This window comes from Podarcis erhardii, assembly GCF_964252035.2.
Source record: "Podarcis erhardii genome assembly, chromosome: 4".
NCBI lineage: Eukaryota > Metazoa > Chordata > Lepidosauria > Squamata > Lacertidae > Podarcis > Podarcis erhardii.
This window is the reverse complement of record NC_138508.1, coordinates 63,406,735-63,425,288: the sequence shown is the minus strand read 5'-3', so window position 1 is coordinate 63,425,288 and position 18,554 is coordinate 63,406,735. Positions and strand designations below refer to the sequence as shown.

Below are 18,554 nucleotides of genomic sequence, written 5' to 3'. Positions count from 1 at the left end.
AGCGTGATGTAACCAGTCTCGCACTTTATCCTTCATTTTCTCCAAACTCTGTAATTTCCAATTGTCTCCATCTTTTTCTAATATTTCCCAATATTTTGGCCATTTGGCCTCCATATTGGGTCTTTTTCGGGCCTTAGCTTCCAGAGGAGAAAGCCACCTTGGAGTTTTGTTTTCCAATAAGTCTTTATATTTTGTCCAGACATTAAACACTGCTTTTCTGACAATATGGTTCTTAAAGGCCTTGTTAATCTTAACTTTGTCGTACCATAAGTATGCATGCCAACCAAAAGCATTATTAAAACCTTCCAAATCCAGTACATCAGTGTCTTCAAGAAGTAGCCAATCTTTTAGCCAGCAGAAAGCTGCGGCCTCGTAGTACAACTTTAAGTCTGGCAGGGCAAAGCCCCCTCTTTCTTTCGCATCAGTTAATATCTTAAACTTAATTCTGGGCTTTTTGCCCTGCCAGACAAACTTAGAAATATCTCTCTGCCACTTCCGGAAGCACTCCGTCTTGTCCACAATCTGTAGTGTTTGAAACAAAAACAACATTTTTGGCAATACATTCATCTTAATAGCAGCAATTCAGCCTAACAAAGAAAGTTTCAATTTTGTCCAACTGTCTAAGTCTCTCTTAATTTCTGACCAACATTTTTCATAGTTATCCTTAAATAGACTCAGATTTTTTGCTGTTATATTTACCCCTAGGTACTTTACTTTTTTAACCACATTCAATTCTGTCTCTCTCTGAAACCGTTCTGACTCTGTATCTGTCAAGTTTTTTTCCAACACCTTGGTTTTCTGTTTGTTTAATTTAAATCCCGCCACCCGACCAAAGTCCTGAATCAATTGTAATACTCTTTTCGTACTAGATTCTGGCTCCTGCAGAGTCAAAACTAGGTCATCTGCAAAAGCTTTAAGTTTATATTGTTTCGCTCCGACCTGAATTCCTTCCACCAGCCGGTCCCCTATAATAAGTATGTTAGTCTTCAAGGAGCCACAATAGTGCTTCTTCTTACAGTGGTACCTCGGGTTACAGACGCTTCAGGTTACAGACTCTGCTACCCCAGAAATAGTATCTCACGTTAAGAACTTTGCTTCAGGATAAGAACAGAAATCATGTGGTGGTGGTGCAGCAGCAGCGAGAGGCCCCATTAGCTAAAGTGGTACCTCAGGTTAAGAACAGTTTCAGGTTAAGAACGGACCTCCAGAACGAATTAAGTTCTTAACCCAAGGTACCACTGTATTTGGCAGAGAATCAGTGGGTAGGTTTTGTTTTATGCTTGGTGTTAGATACCTGGAGTCAAGAAGGAATTTTCATGAATCATATTGACCAATTATCCCGGAAGATAGATGCTTTCTCCTCAAGAATGTAAGTTCAGCTGTACTACTGGAACTGTCAATTCTGCAGTCACCTCAGGACCAAAGAAGATGTAACTCTAAATGGGTTGTGCCCAACTAAGTTCTTTTCAGAGTAGACCAGTTGAAATTAACTAACCTAGGTTAGCCAAGTTCATTTACTTTAATGGGTCTACTCAGAACCATCCCAGCCATGAAGCAGATGAGGTCACTGCTTCAGGTAGCAGAAGCCTCCCAGGTAGTACACCTGTGGCTGCCCCACTTGCCCCGCTGCCATTGGCACTAATTTTGGGAAAGAGCATACCTTAAATCTTGCAAAATATTGTGGAGCACACAATATCTCGAGCGATTTGGGATGAGATCTCACCCCAAATTGGAATGACCTTTCCCAAGATCAGTAACAATGTTGTTGCCACTTCTCCCCTTGCAGCAGAGCAGGCAGGAGCTGATAAGTGGTGGCAGCAGCAGTAGCAGCAGAGCAAAGTGGTATGCCCCATTTTTCCTCAAACAGCGAAATAGGACACACTGTCTCTACTTTGAGTAGAAATAATACTGGATATAACCCATTGCATCTTTGAATCCCATGCTTGGGATTCCTTGTGTTTTCTCAGTGGAGTTCTTCATTAAAAAACTATTCAGCATGATACAAAGCTATAACACAGGCAAAGGCAAACTCGGCCCTCCAGATGTATTGAGACTACAATTCCCACCATCCCTGACCACTGGTCCTGTTAGCTAGGGATCATGGGAGTTGTAGTCCCAAAACACCTGGAGGGCCGAGTTTTCCTATGCCTGCTATTATATGATGCAAACAGAAACTCAAGGGGCAAACAAGAGCCTTGGAGAAAGCCAGTCTCCAGTGGAAAAACAGCACAAAGCAAAGGCGTAAACTCCATTCTGCCATGCTGCCATGCTGCTCCCTTTCCCCTCCTTGTGTTGGTCCTGGCAGTGACACATGGCATTGACAAGATGGGAGAGCACTGCATCTGCCTATGATAATAGCAAGAAATAAACAATAACATTAAAAATCACAGTGACCTACAATACAATTACAGCACAGCAAAAACAAAATTACCAGATCAAACAAATCACTCAAGAGTAGAATAAGATACTGTAGCACAGAATAAAACAAATAATACGAAACAACTAAGGGAAATGTATGACAGAGCTAAACTAATACAAAATACTAAACCACAGCATAATAAAAATGTAAAAAGGCCTGCAAAAATAAAAAAAAATGCTGAAAATACATTAAAGTAGGCACCAGGCAGGGACTCTATAGTTGAGAGACCACTGCTGAAAAGGCCCTGTGTTTTGTAGCCACCCACCATTTGACAGTAGCCTGTGGAGAAGTTTCTCAGCTGAAGAAATTTCAGCATCAGTACTTCTGTCTTGCCTTAGCTTATTGCCCACAATCCAGTCTTTTATCACAGCGAGGCGCTGATCTAGCACTTCTATGCCTCATTTGGATTCAGTAAGTGTTGCCCCCGTACTGCTGACACTGCACTCCAAATCCCCAGATGGGGTCATACAAACCACTGAGTTTCTATGTATGGGGATAAGATAGAACCCTGTGAAACCCCAAAGCATACATGTGGATGTGTGCCCTCTGGTCAGGGGCAGTCTGTGCATTAGGCAACGTATAGCCATTTGCTTCTGGCAGAGAATCCACCCCCTGTCCTCTCCCTCCCTGCTCCCACCGGTGAGCTGCTGCCAGCTCCACCAAGGCTTCTCCCATGCTGCCCCATTGCCCTCACCGCTGCCACAGCGCCCTCACTGATGCATTGTGGCCAAAAGCGAAGGTACCGTTGCGGTGAAGGGGCTGGCTGCAGTGCAGGGACAGGGAGTGGGGTGAGGACCCAGATCTGTGGGAATTGTCATCATGGGGGCAGGGTGACCTGGAGGTTAAATGTCTTGGGCCAGCCCTGCCTTTGGTAAAAATAAGACCAGAGCACAATCTTGTGCTTCTGTGGTTATGTTATGCCCTTCCAAGGGGTAGCCACCTGGTCCCATCTCTAGCCGCTTTTCAACAGACAGTAGGAACCCAGTTTATGTCTGTGGGCTCTGGACACTATTTGTTGATTTTAACAACAGTGTTGTTATATTTTGAAGTGGATTTTGTTCTTCTAGCTCAAGGTTTACCAAACTTGAGTCTCCAGTTGTTTTCGGACTACAACTCCCATCATTGCTAACTAGCAGGACCAGTGGTTAGAGATAGTGGAAATTATAGTCCAAAAACAGCTGGAGACCCAAGTTTGGGAAACCCTGCTCTAGCTGTTTGAAAGTGTTGCGTAATTATTATTTTTATTGTCTGTGTGTTTACCACTAGTAGATTTGGTTCTTTTCTTTTAAATATAAAAGTGGTACATAAGGATTTTAGGGAGAATAAATACATTAATAACTACATAAAATGTGTAGTCTCGAAGTAATGAAGTCATTGGGCAGTTTTTGTAGTATGTTCATGTCTCTGGTAGTACTGAGGAAATGGTATGGCCCCGCATTTCCACAGCAAGTAACATCTGCCCCCATAAATTCCACGTTACCAGGCAAACACCAGGCTCCCAACCCCTTGTTTTCCTCACAACAGTAATGGTGGAGGACAGCAGCATTCACAGGAGAGAAGTGATGAATGAGATGGAGGGCTTATCTCTTCTCCCACATGATTTCTTCCCTAAGCTCTCCCTCCTCCTTCACAGAAGATGGTGGGGGAAAGTTAAGTGTTCCCCACATTATCTGACAAGGACATGTTTAGGAGACACACACCTTTGCTTGTACATGCACAAGGACAGGTAACACTGCCCCTTGCTTAGCTCCTGACACCTTAAGCAGTCCTGCAGCACTTATTTTGGCAGACTGATAATTTAAAAGATAATTCTCTTCCTTTTACACTTCATTTCTTTCTTCTCATACTGAAGAAAAAGAATGTGAGCAAAGGTGTGGGAGGGAAATGTTTTATTCCTGCCAGACTTGGCAGAATCTCTTTATACAATCTAGTATTGCCATTGGATATGAGTTTGCCTTGGTACCTGTGCATTGCGATACATTGATTAGCATTACCAAATGATTTTTCTTTTAATTTTCTTTTAGATTTTCTGTGCTTTTTTCTGTATTCCAAGTTTATGCATATTATTAGACCTGGGTAAAACTGCCCAGGATTCCAAATCACGAAAAGTCTCTTTGAGGGTTTATTTAAACTGCCTAGCTATTCTGCTAATTACTGCTGCTTCCAAAAGAAATAGATATCCTTCAGTGACGAGCCTTCACAAATAAGAGGCGAACATGGATGTCATTGCAGGATATTCTAACATGTATGACTAATGCTGCAAATGAAATATAAGCTGTCCATACAATATGACATTTTACTCAATCACAAAACATTCTCTGTTTTCTAATTACAACTAGCAGGTTATTCGAATGCTGGTGTTTTTAATTAAGAGCTTATATACCAGACAATCTCTATGGATTAAAAATAAATGTTTTGGTCATTGGAAAGATAGGCACTGTCCTCTAGTGGAGAAAAGGTGCCACAACAGCAACCTGGATATGCCCAGCATTTTACTAATTAGAGAAATACAGCAGTGAGACCAAATGTAGTCATTGCTGATGCTATTGGCTGTCTTCAAGCAAACACCCTCTGATGCTCTAAGGTCCTCCTCACATTCTGTTCACTTTGAAACCAGGCTACATAACAAGAAAAACTCCCATTTTAAATCACAGAGAAGCTTTTTGATTAAAGCCTCTGCCTGAATCCAATTAGCTGGAACAGAAAGTGCATCTTTATCATTGGAGTCTGCATAATCATGTTGTCTAGATTAGCCTGATTTTCCCCCAGTTTAAATAAATAAACTTGAGTAAGGAAAGAATATGTTTATCTTTGAAATGTGTTTGTTGGTACTGCAAGTTTGTTCAGGTAAAGTGTGATTATACTTTACAACATAAGGAAACCGGGTTTTATTATCCATCACTTACCCACTTACATCTTCAATATTTTATATTGGCTTCAGCACCACATGGTCATTTATATTGCTGAACTTGTTTTAAGATGTTGTTGGGGCATGAATTAGGAAGCACCCACTTATGGGCTCATGGAGAAAGTTGAGATTTCAGACCATGATGCAGCAAATTACGGGGTAGGAGGGAAGAGGCAGAAAATATATCTTTGTTGCAACTGTAAAGTTAAGCTCTTTGCAAGGCTGTAAACATTGAGGTGCAATGATATTGCATCTGCAAGAAGTGAAAGATGAGGTTGTTCACGGGAGTCATAATGTGCGTAGTCATTGTCCAAACTGCATCATTTTTAGACCAGATGTTCAAAGCTTAGCTCAAAAACGCATTTGCAAAAGCAATAATTGCTTAAGGCTCTCTATGAATTACCTGCCATTTAAAAATCTGAAGGAACCTCAAAGATTGGCTAAAGCATGAAGAAGTGAATCTTGCTAGAGTTGTTCTTAGATCTGTGGGGCAGGAATAAACTGAAGTTTATCTCCAGACCATTGGTCTTCAAATGGTGGGTGTGGACCACAGCTGGATCGTGGGTCATAACAGCAGCACTACCACCATGCAAATATATGATTTAAAAAGGGGGGGGGGTCCAAAATGCATTTTTGCATTAAATGTGGGTCTTGGTTCTGAAGAATACTGATCCCATTCCCACCCACACCCCACAATATAGATGATCCTTGATGGTTGCTTCCTATAATCCAGGGTAGATGAGCCCAGGGCAGAGAGCTAGAAACATGAGTGTGAAACAATGGCTGAGGCTGCATTTTTAAATGGAATGCACACTTAACTGGCAGTAAGCTCAATCTGCACTTACTAATACACACATATGGGGAAATAATATGATGAAAGATTGGCGCACATTACATCCCATTTTTAAAAAAATTAAAAACCCTCTGATGTCTGCAATGTTTTTGTATCTCATCAACAAGTGGCATGATGCATGTGTGTGTGAATTCCAGTGAAAGCAACAGATTCACTTTTGGGAGTACATATAGCCTTGTTAAATAAGAAACTGCTCTTCCCAAAGCAAGAACCAACACCCCCTATTCCTTGTGCTATTAGCTCAAAGTAACAAACAAGGACATCAGTAACAGCAGTAGTAGCTAGTCACAAAGATCCTGCCTGCATGACCCACCACTGACCTTCTCGATAGTTTATTGTCAAGCTCAGCCAGCCTGGAAAGTATAGATTATACAGCAGCCGCAGCCTCGGTATTAATTTATAGTGGAACACCTGGCATATTAATGGCCCTTGCTCAGCAGTAATCTGTACAATATTGCTGGGAGATGGTGCTTCTTTCCTAATTTATTTCCCAGGCATAAATATTTCATATTTAACAGAAACTTCGAATTCCACGTTTAAAAATACACTTAAATATTTCATCCAGGAGGGGAAATCCCCATTAATTTAATGAGAAGAGAGTTCTTTTTCTGAGGTTTGTCTTTTTGACATTACCTCCCTCCCCCTTCCTTGTTGATTCAGGAGATCCTTGTAAAAGATCACCATGCACACATTAATATGCACCTGTAAATGGTTGACGGAACCCTCTGAGTATGAAGTTCATCTCAGCAGGTTGCTTCATTCTGGCTGGAAAAGCTCAGCAGGCTTTCATGGCTCAGTACTCCCATGAGCATGAGGTTGGTGATTAAGGGATAACTTGGCCTGCAGTCCAGCTAGCTCAGTCTGTACACTGATTAGATATCAACAGGTGAGCAATGCTGGGTGGAAAGAACTCAAAGGAAAAGTTGTGAGGCTGGTGGCATGGGACAACAGAAGGAGGCCTTCTTCCTTCCTTTTGAGGGATACTTGATTCCAAGGTGCACTCCATCTGCTAAAAGTAAAACTCATGGTCATTTGACATCAACTGATGATCCTGTAACAAATGCGCATTTATGATGCGTGTCTATCCCATTCATCACGTTCACACTATATTTTTAGATGTTCACCTAAAATATCTAAAGTGAAGAAGTCATTGTAATGTAACATCTAATGATGGCTGAGTGTTTTGCAGAGTGGAAATGGCTTCTTTTCCCAAAAGATGTCAGTCAGCATTCAGGGCAACCTATTTAACAAGTTTTTCAGCATTCCATACACCAGCACGTTATTGTTTTAGGTAGTCATGGTTTTGCTGGTCTGAATTTTATGTGTGTGTGTACTTTGTATCATTTAGTTTACCTTTGGGACATTTTAGATCTAGCACTTTTCTGATACCAGTAATCTTTTTCTGTTGTATATTGTGATGGTGCTGAAACTTAACACTTATGGATTTAGAAATACAAGTGCTTGGGAGCTCGTAGTGCTTGCCTCAAACAGTATTATCGCTTCAGTGATGTAGAATGAGAAATGAAAAATAAGGCCTAAGTGACTGCCCGTAATACTTTGACGATGGGGTGCAACAACATTTTGAGCGCCAAGGGCCACATTTCCCCAGAGCACTGGCGCATAGCTATCAACTTTTTTTAAGGGAAATTCCCTTATTCCGAATAGGATTCCTCACAAGAAAAGGGAAAAGTTTACAGCTATGCACTGGTGGAGGAAAAGGAGTGCGGGAGGAGCGCACCGCCCCCAGCAGCGCAATCCCAGTGGGATGCAATCGTGGCTGCTCCCCCACGCGCGCTGGGCACCACGCCCCCACAGGCAGCATGCCATGGCCCAGGATGCGTGCCAGCCCTGCGCCCACCTGCTCTCTGCCCCCCAGTGCTGGACCATGAAGCTCCACCGCTGCACCACAGGAAAGTGTTTTGGGGCCACATAACTGAAGCCAACCGAAGAGCATGTGCACTTCAAAAACCATAATGACACTTTATGTATCATACTCTGTGGTTGGATTGTATGATACTAACAAGAGTGTTGGTGGTTGCACAGAGGTATGGGGGAACAGAAAGAGGTAGGCTGAGGGCCACATTAATTTAATGCAGCCTGCAGGATTCTTATCTGTAGTATGATAAATCACTTTCTAAGGGAAAACGTTAATTGTATGATCCTTGGGTTCTGTGTATTGTAGAGGCATAGTGTATGAATTCTGCAGCCATCCCATATTTGGAAAATCCATGCTTTGAAAGAAGACCACATACTTAATCTGTCTGTGGATAGCTGTCTGTGGATAATCTTAGTTCAAGGACTAAGATTAGCCTCTATTCTTTTGTAACTAGTAGATCTATATTCCGCACTAGATAATGTGTCTGTCAATAGTTTGACAATATTTGAGTAAAAATTGCTTCTTAAAAGTTACGAATGCTAAGGTCAGCTTTCAAGCTATGCTCTTTCAGGTTTGTATGGGGAAACATTACTTAGCCACTGATAATAAAATAAATAATTTTCGCCAGTTTTGGAATAACATGTTTTCTTTATTAATTCTTTTCAACAGGCCATTCTGCTAATCTAACCTGCCGAGCGTTCTTTGGATACAGTGGAGAAGTCAGCCCTTTAATGTACTGGATGAAAGGCGAAAAGTTTATTGAAGATTTGGATGAAAGTCGGGTTTGGGAAAGTGATATTAGGTAAAGTGAGGAAATTGTATATATTTTGTCAAGACTAATCTGCAATTCTTTAGTGAATTAAGTGCTAGGTGAAGGATGCTATAGACATTTATTTTTAAAATGCACTAAAGCATCGCAGGCCTGCTTTTCCACATGGTGCACTCTGGGACTGGCATAAAAGGTGTGTTCTTTTACATGTACACAGTTATCTCTGAAAGCTCAAGTTCAACAATTTTCTTTTAAATGAAAAAATGCAGATTTTGAGGCTGTACAAAAGTATCTAGAAGAAGCTTCTATTATCTCCAGTTAGGCTAAATAATAATATGTTAAGGTCTACCATATTTCAACATAAGCATACAAAGCTCAGCTCTCATATAGAATATTACATGAACAGCTGACATGTTGCATTTCTTATCTAAAGCTTTCCCAAATATGTATACCTACATACTCTGAGGCCTTTAAAAAAAAAAAAAATCCGAGTGGTGGATTTTCACTGGTTTGTGGGTTTGGTGATTTTGAGTTTTTTTCAGAAGGACCCTGAACTGTTTGTATTCTTTTTCTTTGTTGAGCAGGGAGTGTGAAATGTTTTATTTCCTTTATTGCTTAAAATGGTAAAGGAAAACAAGGGATGGCAGGTTATCTTTACATGTTTTTTAAACCCAAAGTGCTTACATTCATCCTCTGTGGATATAGCTTAATTTATTTGCAATGAAAGAGGGGGCATATTTGGGGTTGTATGTGTACCATGAGAGCAATGGAGAAACATCTAAAAATAAAATTTCTTTTAACATAGCGGTACCTTAGTTTACCAAGATGGGAAGCAAAAGAGAGTAAGTGCCACTGAATTCAATATTTCCATAGAGACATGTGCAGGATTGCACTCCTGGTGTCAGATCAATCAGATAAATTCTTTTTTCAACACCTGCTTTATATACCATAATTTCAAGAAATATTTCTAATATATGATTTAAAGAGCATGTAAACCTTTTACGAATAATTTGTGCACAACCCCTTGATATCTTATCAGGGTATGCTTAAAGATGTCAAATTAATTGCAGCTCTTATTAGTATCTGCAGAACCAAATGTCCTCATTAACAGTGAAGAAGAAAAAGGCATTATATAATTTAATTAAGATTGCATCAAACCATAACCAAATTTGAAACCAGGCTGCTTTCATTTCTGAGAAACATCACATCAGGATCATCTTTCAATGTGATGTAGTGTAAACAACATTATATATGGAGGGAAAAACCAAACTGATTTTTCTTTCACAGAGTTCTTAAGGAACATCTCGGGGAACAGGAAGTTTCCATCTCATTAATTCTTGACTCAGTGGAAGAAGGAGACCTCGGAAATTACTCGTGTTATGTTGAAAATGGATATGGCCGCAGACTTGCTACCGTTATTCTACTTAAAAGGGGTGAATATTTTATTTTTTTATTCAAAAACAACAGAGATGGTTGATGTTTTGTACAGCTATCTCCCAATTTTTATTCCTTGGCTCCTTAGTCCTCTGTACACTGAGGGAGGGAAATGTTAGTCATTTTCCCCCTTCAGTTGGAAAAGGACATTTAAAAAAAAGAAAAAGAAAGCCATCATTAAAAATGGCTATCTGTCGGAGGAATGCAGTTAAATACACTTTTTAATAATGTTTATATAGAAAACACTTTTAACAACCGGTGAGTATGGGAACTAATAAAAATTTACTAGAACTAGCCTGGCAGGAAGCTATTGACACTAGAAGTTTAATCATTTTCTGTAAGAAATAAGTCTAAATAATTCAAAAAGGAATAGGTTTGAAATATATCATGGGGAATAAACAAACAAAAGTTGGGAAACTTGCTCCTGATTAATTCCAACTCACAGAGGGTTTTCTGTTTGTTTGGTGGTCGTCTTAAATGCTGTATTTAAAACTTGCTGCATTTATGGGGGGCAGGATTAAGGCTCTTCCATTTATGACCTACTAAAATTGGGGTACGCGGGCTGGGCACTCACATAGGACAATCTCCATCTAACCCCACAACTTTTGGAGCAGCAGTTGTTGGATCTATGACCACATTAAAAAAACAGAGTGGGCCATTAATTTAATGCAGTTGTGCTTCTACCCAGATACGTTTACCAGTCTGTACCAGCTAATTGTTGGAAGCATCTATGTGGAATGAGCTTTCTGTGTCCTTTTGGTCATTGTTCAATGTCCAATGGCGGTGGAGTTCATAGAACTCCCCTTCTCATCCACCATTCAGAAATGTTAGTCTGTTATTCACAACAATAACAGCTACTTCACATTGCAGCCAAAATAATAAAATACAATAGGTGTGTCAAATTCATAAAGAAGGTATCACAAAAATTCAATATTACTTGACAGCATTTCAATTATTTATTATTTATTAAATTTGTGTACTGCCCTATACCCATTGATCTCGGGGCAGTTCACAACAATCACATTGTAATAGCAACAATGGCTACCTAGCAAAGTATCAGTTAAGATTACTATTGCACATGGTCTTTGAGGACATGATTTATCAGTAGTGCAGAGAAATTTTGCAAATAACAAAAAGTTAGAAATAGGATAAGGGGTTTAGCAAGGAGAAATAGCAGAGGAATTGAATTGTTTGAGAAGTTACTTGATTGCATCTGTAAGATTTGAAACGTACCTGATGCATGCATTCAACATACTTTGCATTTTGACAACTTTTTCAATAAAACGAGAAATTAGCCGTGACAGATAAAACCAAAATCAAGCAGTGTCTCAGAGTTCCTAGCTGGAAAAACTCTGCATAGTTAGCAGGCTCTTCTTTTTCACCATGGCAACCTTTTAAGTAAGATTTCCTTCGACCTACATCTTGGCTATTAAAAAAAAAAGTATTACAAATTAATGTGGGGGTTATCTGGTTCTGCAGCAGGCCAAATAAGTTACAGTTCTCATTTTACCAATTTAGTAATTGTTATTATTTGTTGACATTACAACATTGTAAAGGTATATCTCATATGGACAATTCTATTCATTTAATATTCAGGAAAGGAATAGTGAAAGAGTGCAATATTTCCATTTTAGCAATAGGACTTTCCGTTCTCTCCCCACTTGCCCAGCACGGCCTATGCATTCCCTAAATCTGCTCCAGAGGGTCAGGGCAACCCCTAGAACAGATTGGGGGAGTGCAGGAGACGAGAAAAGAAGGGTGTTTCATTGCACAAGCAGAAATCCTTGTGTGATGGAACTTTCATGTGACGTTATTTGGATGCAACCCAGCGCCTCCATTTCTAATTCATGTATGTTTGCCATTTTAAATTTCTAGCCGAGCTTTCAGCCAAAATCATGCCATTAACCTAACTCACAAATATGATAACAAAACATTAATATAATATGCAAACAATTTTTTTAAACAACAGTTTTAATCATAACATGCAGTGAAGATATAAAATGGTGAAGGCTTAAAATCACAAAATGTTGAACGATCAAAAGCCCTATGAAAGAAAAAGAGTTTTTTAATCAGCTTTTTGCATGCTAAAGGTGCCTTAGCTGGACAAAACTCCTAGGGGATAGATTTCGAAGTAGAGGACACCACTCCTGAAAAAGGCCTGCTTCTGCTGCCCATCATTTTGACCTCTGATAGCAGCAAGATCCACAACAAGGCCATCTTCACAGCATGAATGAATGGTTTATGCATAGCACAACTTGTGGCTGTCTGCCAGTGTTCAAAAATGAAACCTAGCAGATGGAGGTGATACAACAACTCAGAATGGAAAACATCTACTCAGAAGCTGGAACTTCTTTGAGATCAGGGAGTGTTGTCTGAGAGTTGCTGGCCACAACCTGTTCTTGATGTACGTATATTTTTAGTTGCCTCACAGACAACTGAACATAAGCCTTCCAAAACAGGGGAGTCAGCACAGTAGATTTGAAAGCCACACTACAACAGAAGTTGTATCTACGGAAGGGATTTTCCTCAGAGTGGCTAAGGTGTGGCTGTGAATGTGCTTTATCAGGCAAGTGATTCCAACAGGAAGCCATAGACGCCTCCTCTTCCCCCGCCATTGCTCCAAAAGCCAGTGGGGGGAGAGCAGTGGGCGTGTGCACATACGCACAGGTGCATGCGCTCCCGCACACAGGCTATCCGGCCCACTGGCTGAAAAGTTTACCGACCCCTGGGCTAGACACCCAAGCAAGGGAAATAGCTAATCCCTACTATTTATTGCAAGGGCATAGGCATACTGCTTTATCTTCTATGTATTTCTCTCTCTCTTTTCAAATGTCTAAGCAAGTGGACATCTTACAGCAATTAATCCTGTATAGTAGACATACACTGAATGAAGAACTAATTTCCTTATGTTTGTCCTGAACCGAGTGCCAGCCAGGTTCACTGGAGAGCTTTGCTCCCTTTTCCCAACCAAGTTCCCCCAACTTCTCATCGAGCTAGCCGCACACAGGCCAATAAGCACAGCCCCCTTCTTTCTTTCACCTGCTTCCTATTTTTAAACCAGCTGCCGATCCATAATAAGGCCACCTGTTGTATACAACAATTTCTAGGTTCACTTAGAAGCCTTTTTAAAAGGCCTTTGGAAGCACTTTGTGAAAATCCAAATTGCCATTATTCATCAGACTATCTGTGTGTAAATATTTGTTGACACTTGCAAAGAAATCTAAAAGGTTAGCAAGGTAAGATGTCCATTTGAAGAAGTCACAATAATCCTTCTACAAACACACTTGTTTTATGTGTCTATCAATTCTAGGGGTTTTTTCAGTCTCTTTCCTAGTGTTAAGGGTTGTTGAGTTAAAGCAGTGTTGCACATACCAAAGGCTGCAAATGTTTTGTGAAATGATTGGACAGGGGAAATGTTGATTCCATTCACTGTAATTTCATTGTTGTGAACAATTCTTTGCTGTTACAACCTGCACAAATTGTACTGGAGCATTGCACATGCTCATCAAACTCCAGCAGGTGCTGAAACTAATAACAAGCTCTCTATAAATGTATATATGGACGGGATTGTGCTGTCCTGCAACTTTATACTTTCATGAGATTTAAATGCAAGCCGGTAGGAAGGCTCATAGTGTTTAAATATAAAAGCTCTTAATAATGCAATCTAACATAATAATAAATGGAGAAGGGACATACTCATTCAGTGGCACACTGCTGAAATATGAGGCTTTCACTCATCATGGAGCCAACCTCCTGCAGTCTTATTTAATTACACTGCAACATTATTACAAAGTAGCCTCTAATTGTCTAATTACGTCTTCCATTTTTAAAAAAAACTTGGGTTTTTTATGCATATAAAACTTCCAAGCTGACAAAGATGTAGGGGGCCTTTCACAAAGTTGTTTAGCATCTTATTTTGTTGTTTTGTACAAGGTTTATCTCATGGCTGTTTGTTGCTACTCATTAATGCCTTCCTCGACTTGGACTACTCACCCTTAACTTTTTGCATGCCCTGTGCCTCTCCTTTCAATATATGGTGTTAAACACTTCATGGCAATTCCCAACCTTTGCCTTCCTTTTTCAACTGAAACTAGCAATGTGGTGCATGCACAAAATTCAAATGTTCTCCCTCAATTCATGTTCTTAACCTGCTTTTTCCATCCAGATCCTTGATAAAAGCTTCTTCTAACACTATCCTAATATTTTACCATGATTATGATGCCAGCTGAACAAATATGCTGCTGCTTTCTGTTTCTTTGTAGCAAATGACAGTTTCTTGGCATCCATCGTCTCCTTCCACCATTTTGTTCTTCCCATCATCAAAGTTGCTCAACAACAGGACCACATTTTTTTATAATAAGGTTTCAGTTTTTAAGTATAGGTCTAGTCAAAACAAGTTATATGCTCCCAGGGCTCTTTCTAGACACCTGGAAGTGCAGCCACTAACTGCCCTGGAGTACTTATGCTTATCTATCTATCTAGGCATACTTATCTATTTATATAGATATAATTTGAGGAAAACTGTTAAATAGTTAAATCTGTTAAATAGTATACTTATTGGCAATGGAATAAGTCACATTATACTGAGTGGACCTTCTGAATTTATGTCCATAGGATCCAGCAGTAGGCTCCCATGTATCTTCTACTTTTCATAGTACACTGGTTCATTTTTATATAAAATGCTCTTATAAGAACATCTTAGCTAATCCATTAAGCAACCCTCTTGTGACACTAATGAAGCTGTAATATTTTGCCCACGGCTATCCAGTACCTGAAAGCTGTTTCTTTGTCTAAACCTCTATATTTAAAAAAAACTGTCGCTTTGGTAAAAATCCAGATATGAGGTTGAAGACCAATAGCAAATATGTGATGGATGTTCTAAAGCTCACTCTGCCATTTGTAAAACTAGACTTAGCATCAATTAGTCTTAATGGTCCCGTATGTCCAAACTTTAATGGATCACCAGAAATTTTGTCCCTGTGGATCTGTTTCAGTTTATTATTTTTTGCGTGAAATTTCTGGATAAATGTTCCTCCACTCCTCCTCAGCTTTGGTACCAACAGTGATTCAGATACAGATGAAGATTCTTACTCTATCTATCAAAACCTCTTAGAGGTTTTGTAATCAAACAGACTATACATTTTATTAAATAAAATAAAATGGCTTATTCTTATCTTCAAGCTAAAAGGTAAGCTTAGTAAATATGACAAAGTTATTAAGTGATGCTATATTCAGTTTGTGTCACATAAAAGATCTTTCTTTCTTTCTCTTTCTTTGCTGCTTTTGCTTGCAAAAGATAACTTGGTTTCTCCTTTGCCAACCACTCAGCTGGCATGTGTGTGTGTGTGTGTGTGTGTGTGTGTGTGTGTAAGAGAGAGAGAGAGACAGACAGACAGACAGACAGATGTGGCTTAGCACCCTGTTCAGGTGTGCAAGAGAACTATCTTGAAGAAACTCTCTGGTGCATTCAGAGCAAGCAGGATTTCTTTCCCTTCACATCAGCCAAGCAGCAAATCCTGCTAAGCAATGGAAGCTTGCTTTCTTCCTTCTTTTTGTCTCTTCCTTGCACTTTCTGAATCCTTTCTCTGTTGCCATTTGCTTGTCTCACTTTATTTCACAATTCTTTTTATCACAAACTGCTTCCCTGTTGCCTTTTCTTCTCTGCTGACACCTTCCATCTTCTCACACATTTCAAGTTCTTTTTTCCTCACACCTTTTCCTACTTTCTTTTACCTGCTATTATTGCCTTCCCTATAGACATTCACAGCCATTCCATCACACGTAACTGATCTGATCAGAAGCAGCTAAAATTCCTTGTCTTCCCTCCTTCATGCACTAAAATCTACTTCTGCAAGGAGCAGGGAAATGGAAGCAGGGCAGTTGAGGAATTAGGAACTAACATTTCAGCATTCTAGGATAGTTCTATTCCTGAAGAAGTCTAGAAAACCATAGAAATAGTCTTCAAAGTGACTAGAATTCTCCTGCTCTATTTAGAACTCCCTCAAGAGAGGTGTAGCTACTGTATAGGATCTGGGACATGTAAGAAATATGTACCTTATCGGGAAGAGACTTATTACCTTTCACCTGTCACATTATTGGAGCCCTTCCAGAAATGGTTAGAATGGATTTTTCATCAGAATCCTAGTTCAGGCACCATATGTAGTGCTCCTTTGGCCTGGGTAGCTTTAGCAAGTGTCCAGCATGGCAGTGACAGCTTTGTAGCAATCCACCTGAAGGTCCTGACACACTGGTTGAAAATTTGTGACCTATAAAGATCAGGGATAGATGGTGTAATCTTCTGTATTGTTTTCCTAAGTTAGCACTTGTAGGAATTTGCTTCACTCATTCACTCCATTCCTAAGAAAGTGTCCTTAATTCTGTTGTTGCACGACAGCACAAACTTATATATGTCTACTCAAAAGTCTGTGTTCAAAAGTCGCTAGTGTATAGGATTGTGCTGTAACTTGCTTTCAAGAGTATAAAAGAATACACCAATATATCAGGAAGGAAATTTGTCCTTACTATGGTAGAAAAAGAATGAGCGCTCATTTACTGTGTGAGTAGACAATAGTAATGACAATAGTAATAGTAATAATTTATTTAAATGTTCTTCACAAAAGACTTTCCTAGGCTTGTTAAACTCCTGTTTTATTTTTCACCTTAAATTACTAGGCTGTAATGCTTCCTTAGATTCCAGATAAGATATTTCCCCCATCATTTTTTTTAAAAAAGGCAATGATTAAGGGCAATAACAACTATCGGGACCATGAAGATAGCTTTGCCCATACATGAAGCCCAGGCACTACTGAAGTATCATGGTGGATGACATATGCACGTGTATTCCTGTCTCCATTTTGAGATAATTTGAGTGTGAACTAAATGCTGTATTTGAACATCCAAACACAGAGAAATGTGATTCATGTGACCTCCCACTTCTTTGAGGGAAGGGGGGAAATCACATGAAACTACTAAATCTATGAACCAAGGCTATGGGTGGGATTCAACTAATGGTTTCCTTCAGTGGAAGCCCTGCACAGGGACTTCCCTTTACGCAATGATGCCCTCCCTCTTTCATGCACGAACACTGCACCACCCAAAACTGGCTTGTGGGGTTAGGACAGCCCACAGTGGGGAATTACTCTGTCATGCCAAAATGTTTGACCTGATAGAATGATCACCTTAGCTTGATGTTCAATTCCTCCCTATGTTTTTTCAGTTTATACTTCAGACCAATAACTGGGGGGTTCGCATTATTCAGCATACTTGTTTTATAAGGACAGTAATTTTTACCTGCAAAAAATACTGTGGTCTTGATGCCCTGTTCAGATGTTTGAATTCATATGGTGATGATGGACCTCCCTTCTTCAGATCTTCTCTGTGAACATGTGAGTGGTGGTTGGCAAGCTTGCTGGGGATAAGGCTAGCAGGTGCCAGCCCTGTGAACTTGCAGTTCAACCAGTGGGTATGCCTTAATGCTTTTGCTACAATGATGATAATGATAATAATAATAATAATAATAATAATAATAATAATAATAATAATAATAATTTATTATTTATACCCCGCTCATCTCGCTGGGCCTCCCCAGACACTCTGGGCGGCTTCCATAGAAACCAAAAATACAGTAAAATATCACACGTTAAAAACTTCCCTGAACAGGGCTGCCTTAAGATGTCTTCTGAATGTCAGGTAGTTGTTTATCGCTTTGGCTTCTGCTGGAAGGGCGTTCCACAGGGAGGGCGCCACTACCGAGAAGGCCCTCTGCCTGGTTCCCTGTAGCTTTGCTTCTCGCAATGAGGGAACCACCAGAAGGCCCTCGGCGCTGGACCTCAGCGTCTGGGCAGAACGATGGGGGTGGAGACGCTCCTTCAGGTATACTGGACCGAGGCCGTTTAGGGCTTTAAAGGTCAACACCAGCACTTTGAATTGTGCTCGGAAACGTACTGGGAGCCAATGTAGGTCTTTCAAGACTGGTGTTATATGGTCTCGGCGGCCGCCCCCAGTCACCACTCTAGCTGCCGCATTCTGGATTAGTTGTAGTTTCCGAGTCACCTTCAAAGGTAGCCCCACGTAGAGCGCATTGCAGTAGTCCAAGTGGGAGATAACCAGAGCATGCACCACTCTGGCGAGACAGTCTGCAGGCAGATAGGGTCTCAGCCAACGTACCAGATGGAGCTGGTAAACAGCTGCCCTGGACACAGATTTGACCTGTGCCTCCATGGACAGCTGTGAGTCCAAAATGACTCCCAGGCTGCGCACCTGGTCCTTCAGGGGCACAGTTACCCCATTCAGAAC

General features: G+C 40.3%; 1 protein-coding gene across 6 annotated transcripts in view; it reads left to right on the top strand.

Annotated features, from left to right (window-relative positions):
* IL1RAPL1 (interleukin 1 receptor accessory protein like 1) overlaps positions 1–18,554 on the top strand; it is a 676,350-nt gene that overhangs the window by 632,120 nt on the left and 25,676 nt on the right. For all 6 annotated transcript variants that reach the window (XM_081858879.1, XM_081858875.1, XM_081858874.1 and 3 more), the window contains 2 exons: positions 8,726–8,858; positions 10,113–10,258. In XM_081858879.1, coding sequence (XP_081715005.1) covers positions 8,726–8,858; positions 10,113–10,258 — 279 coding nt within the window. The remainder of the gene's footprint in view (positions 1–8,725; positions 8,859–10,112; positions 10,259–18,554) is intronic.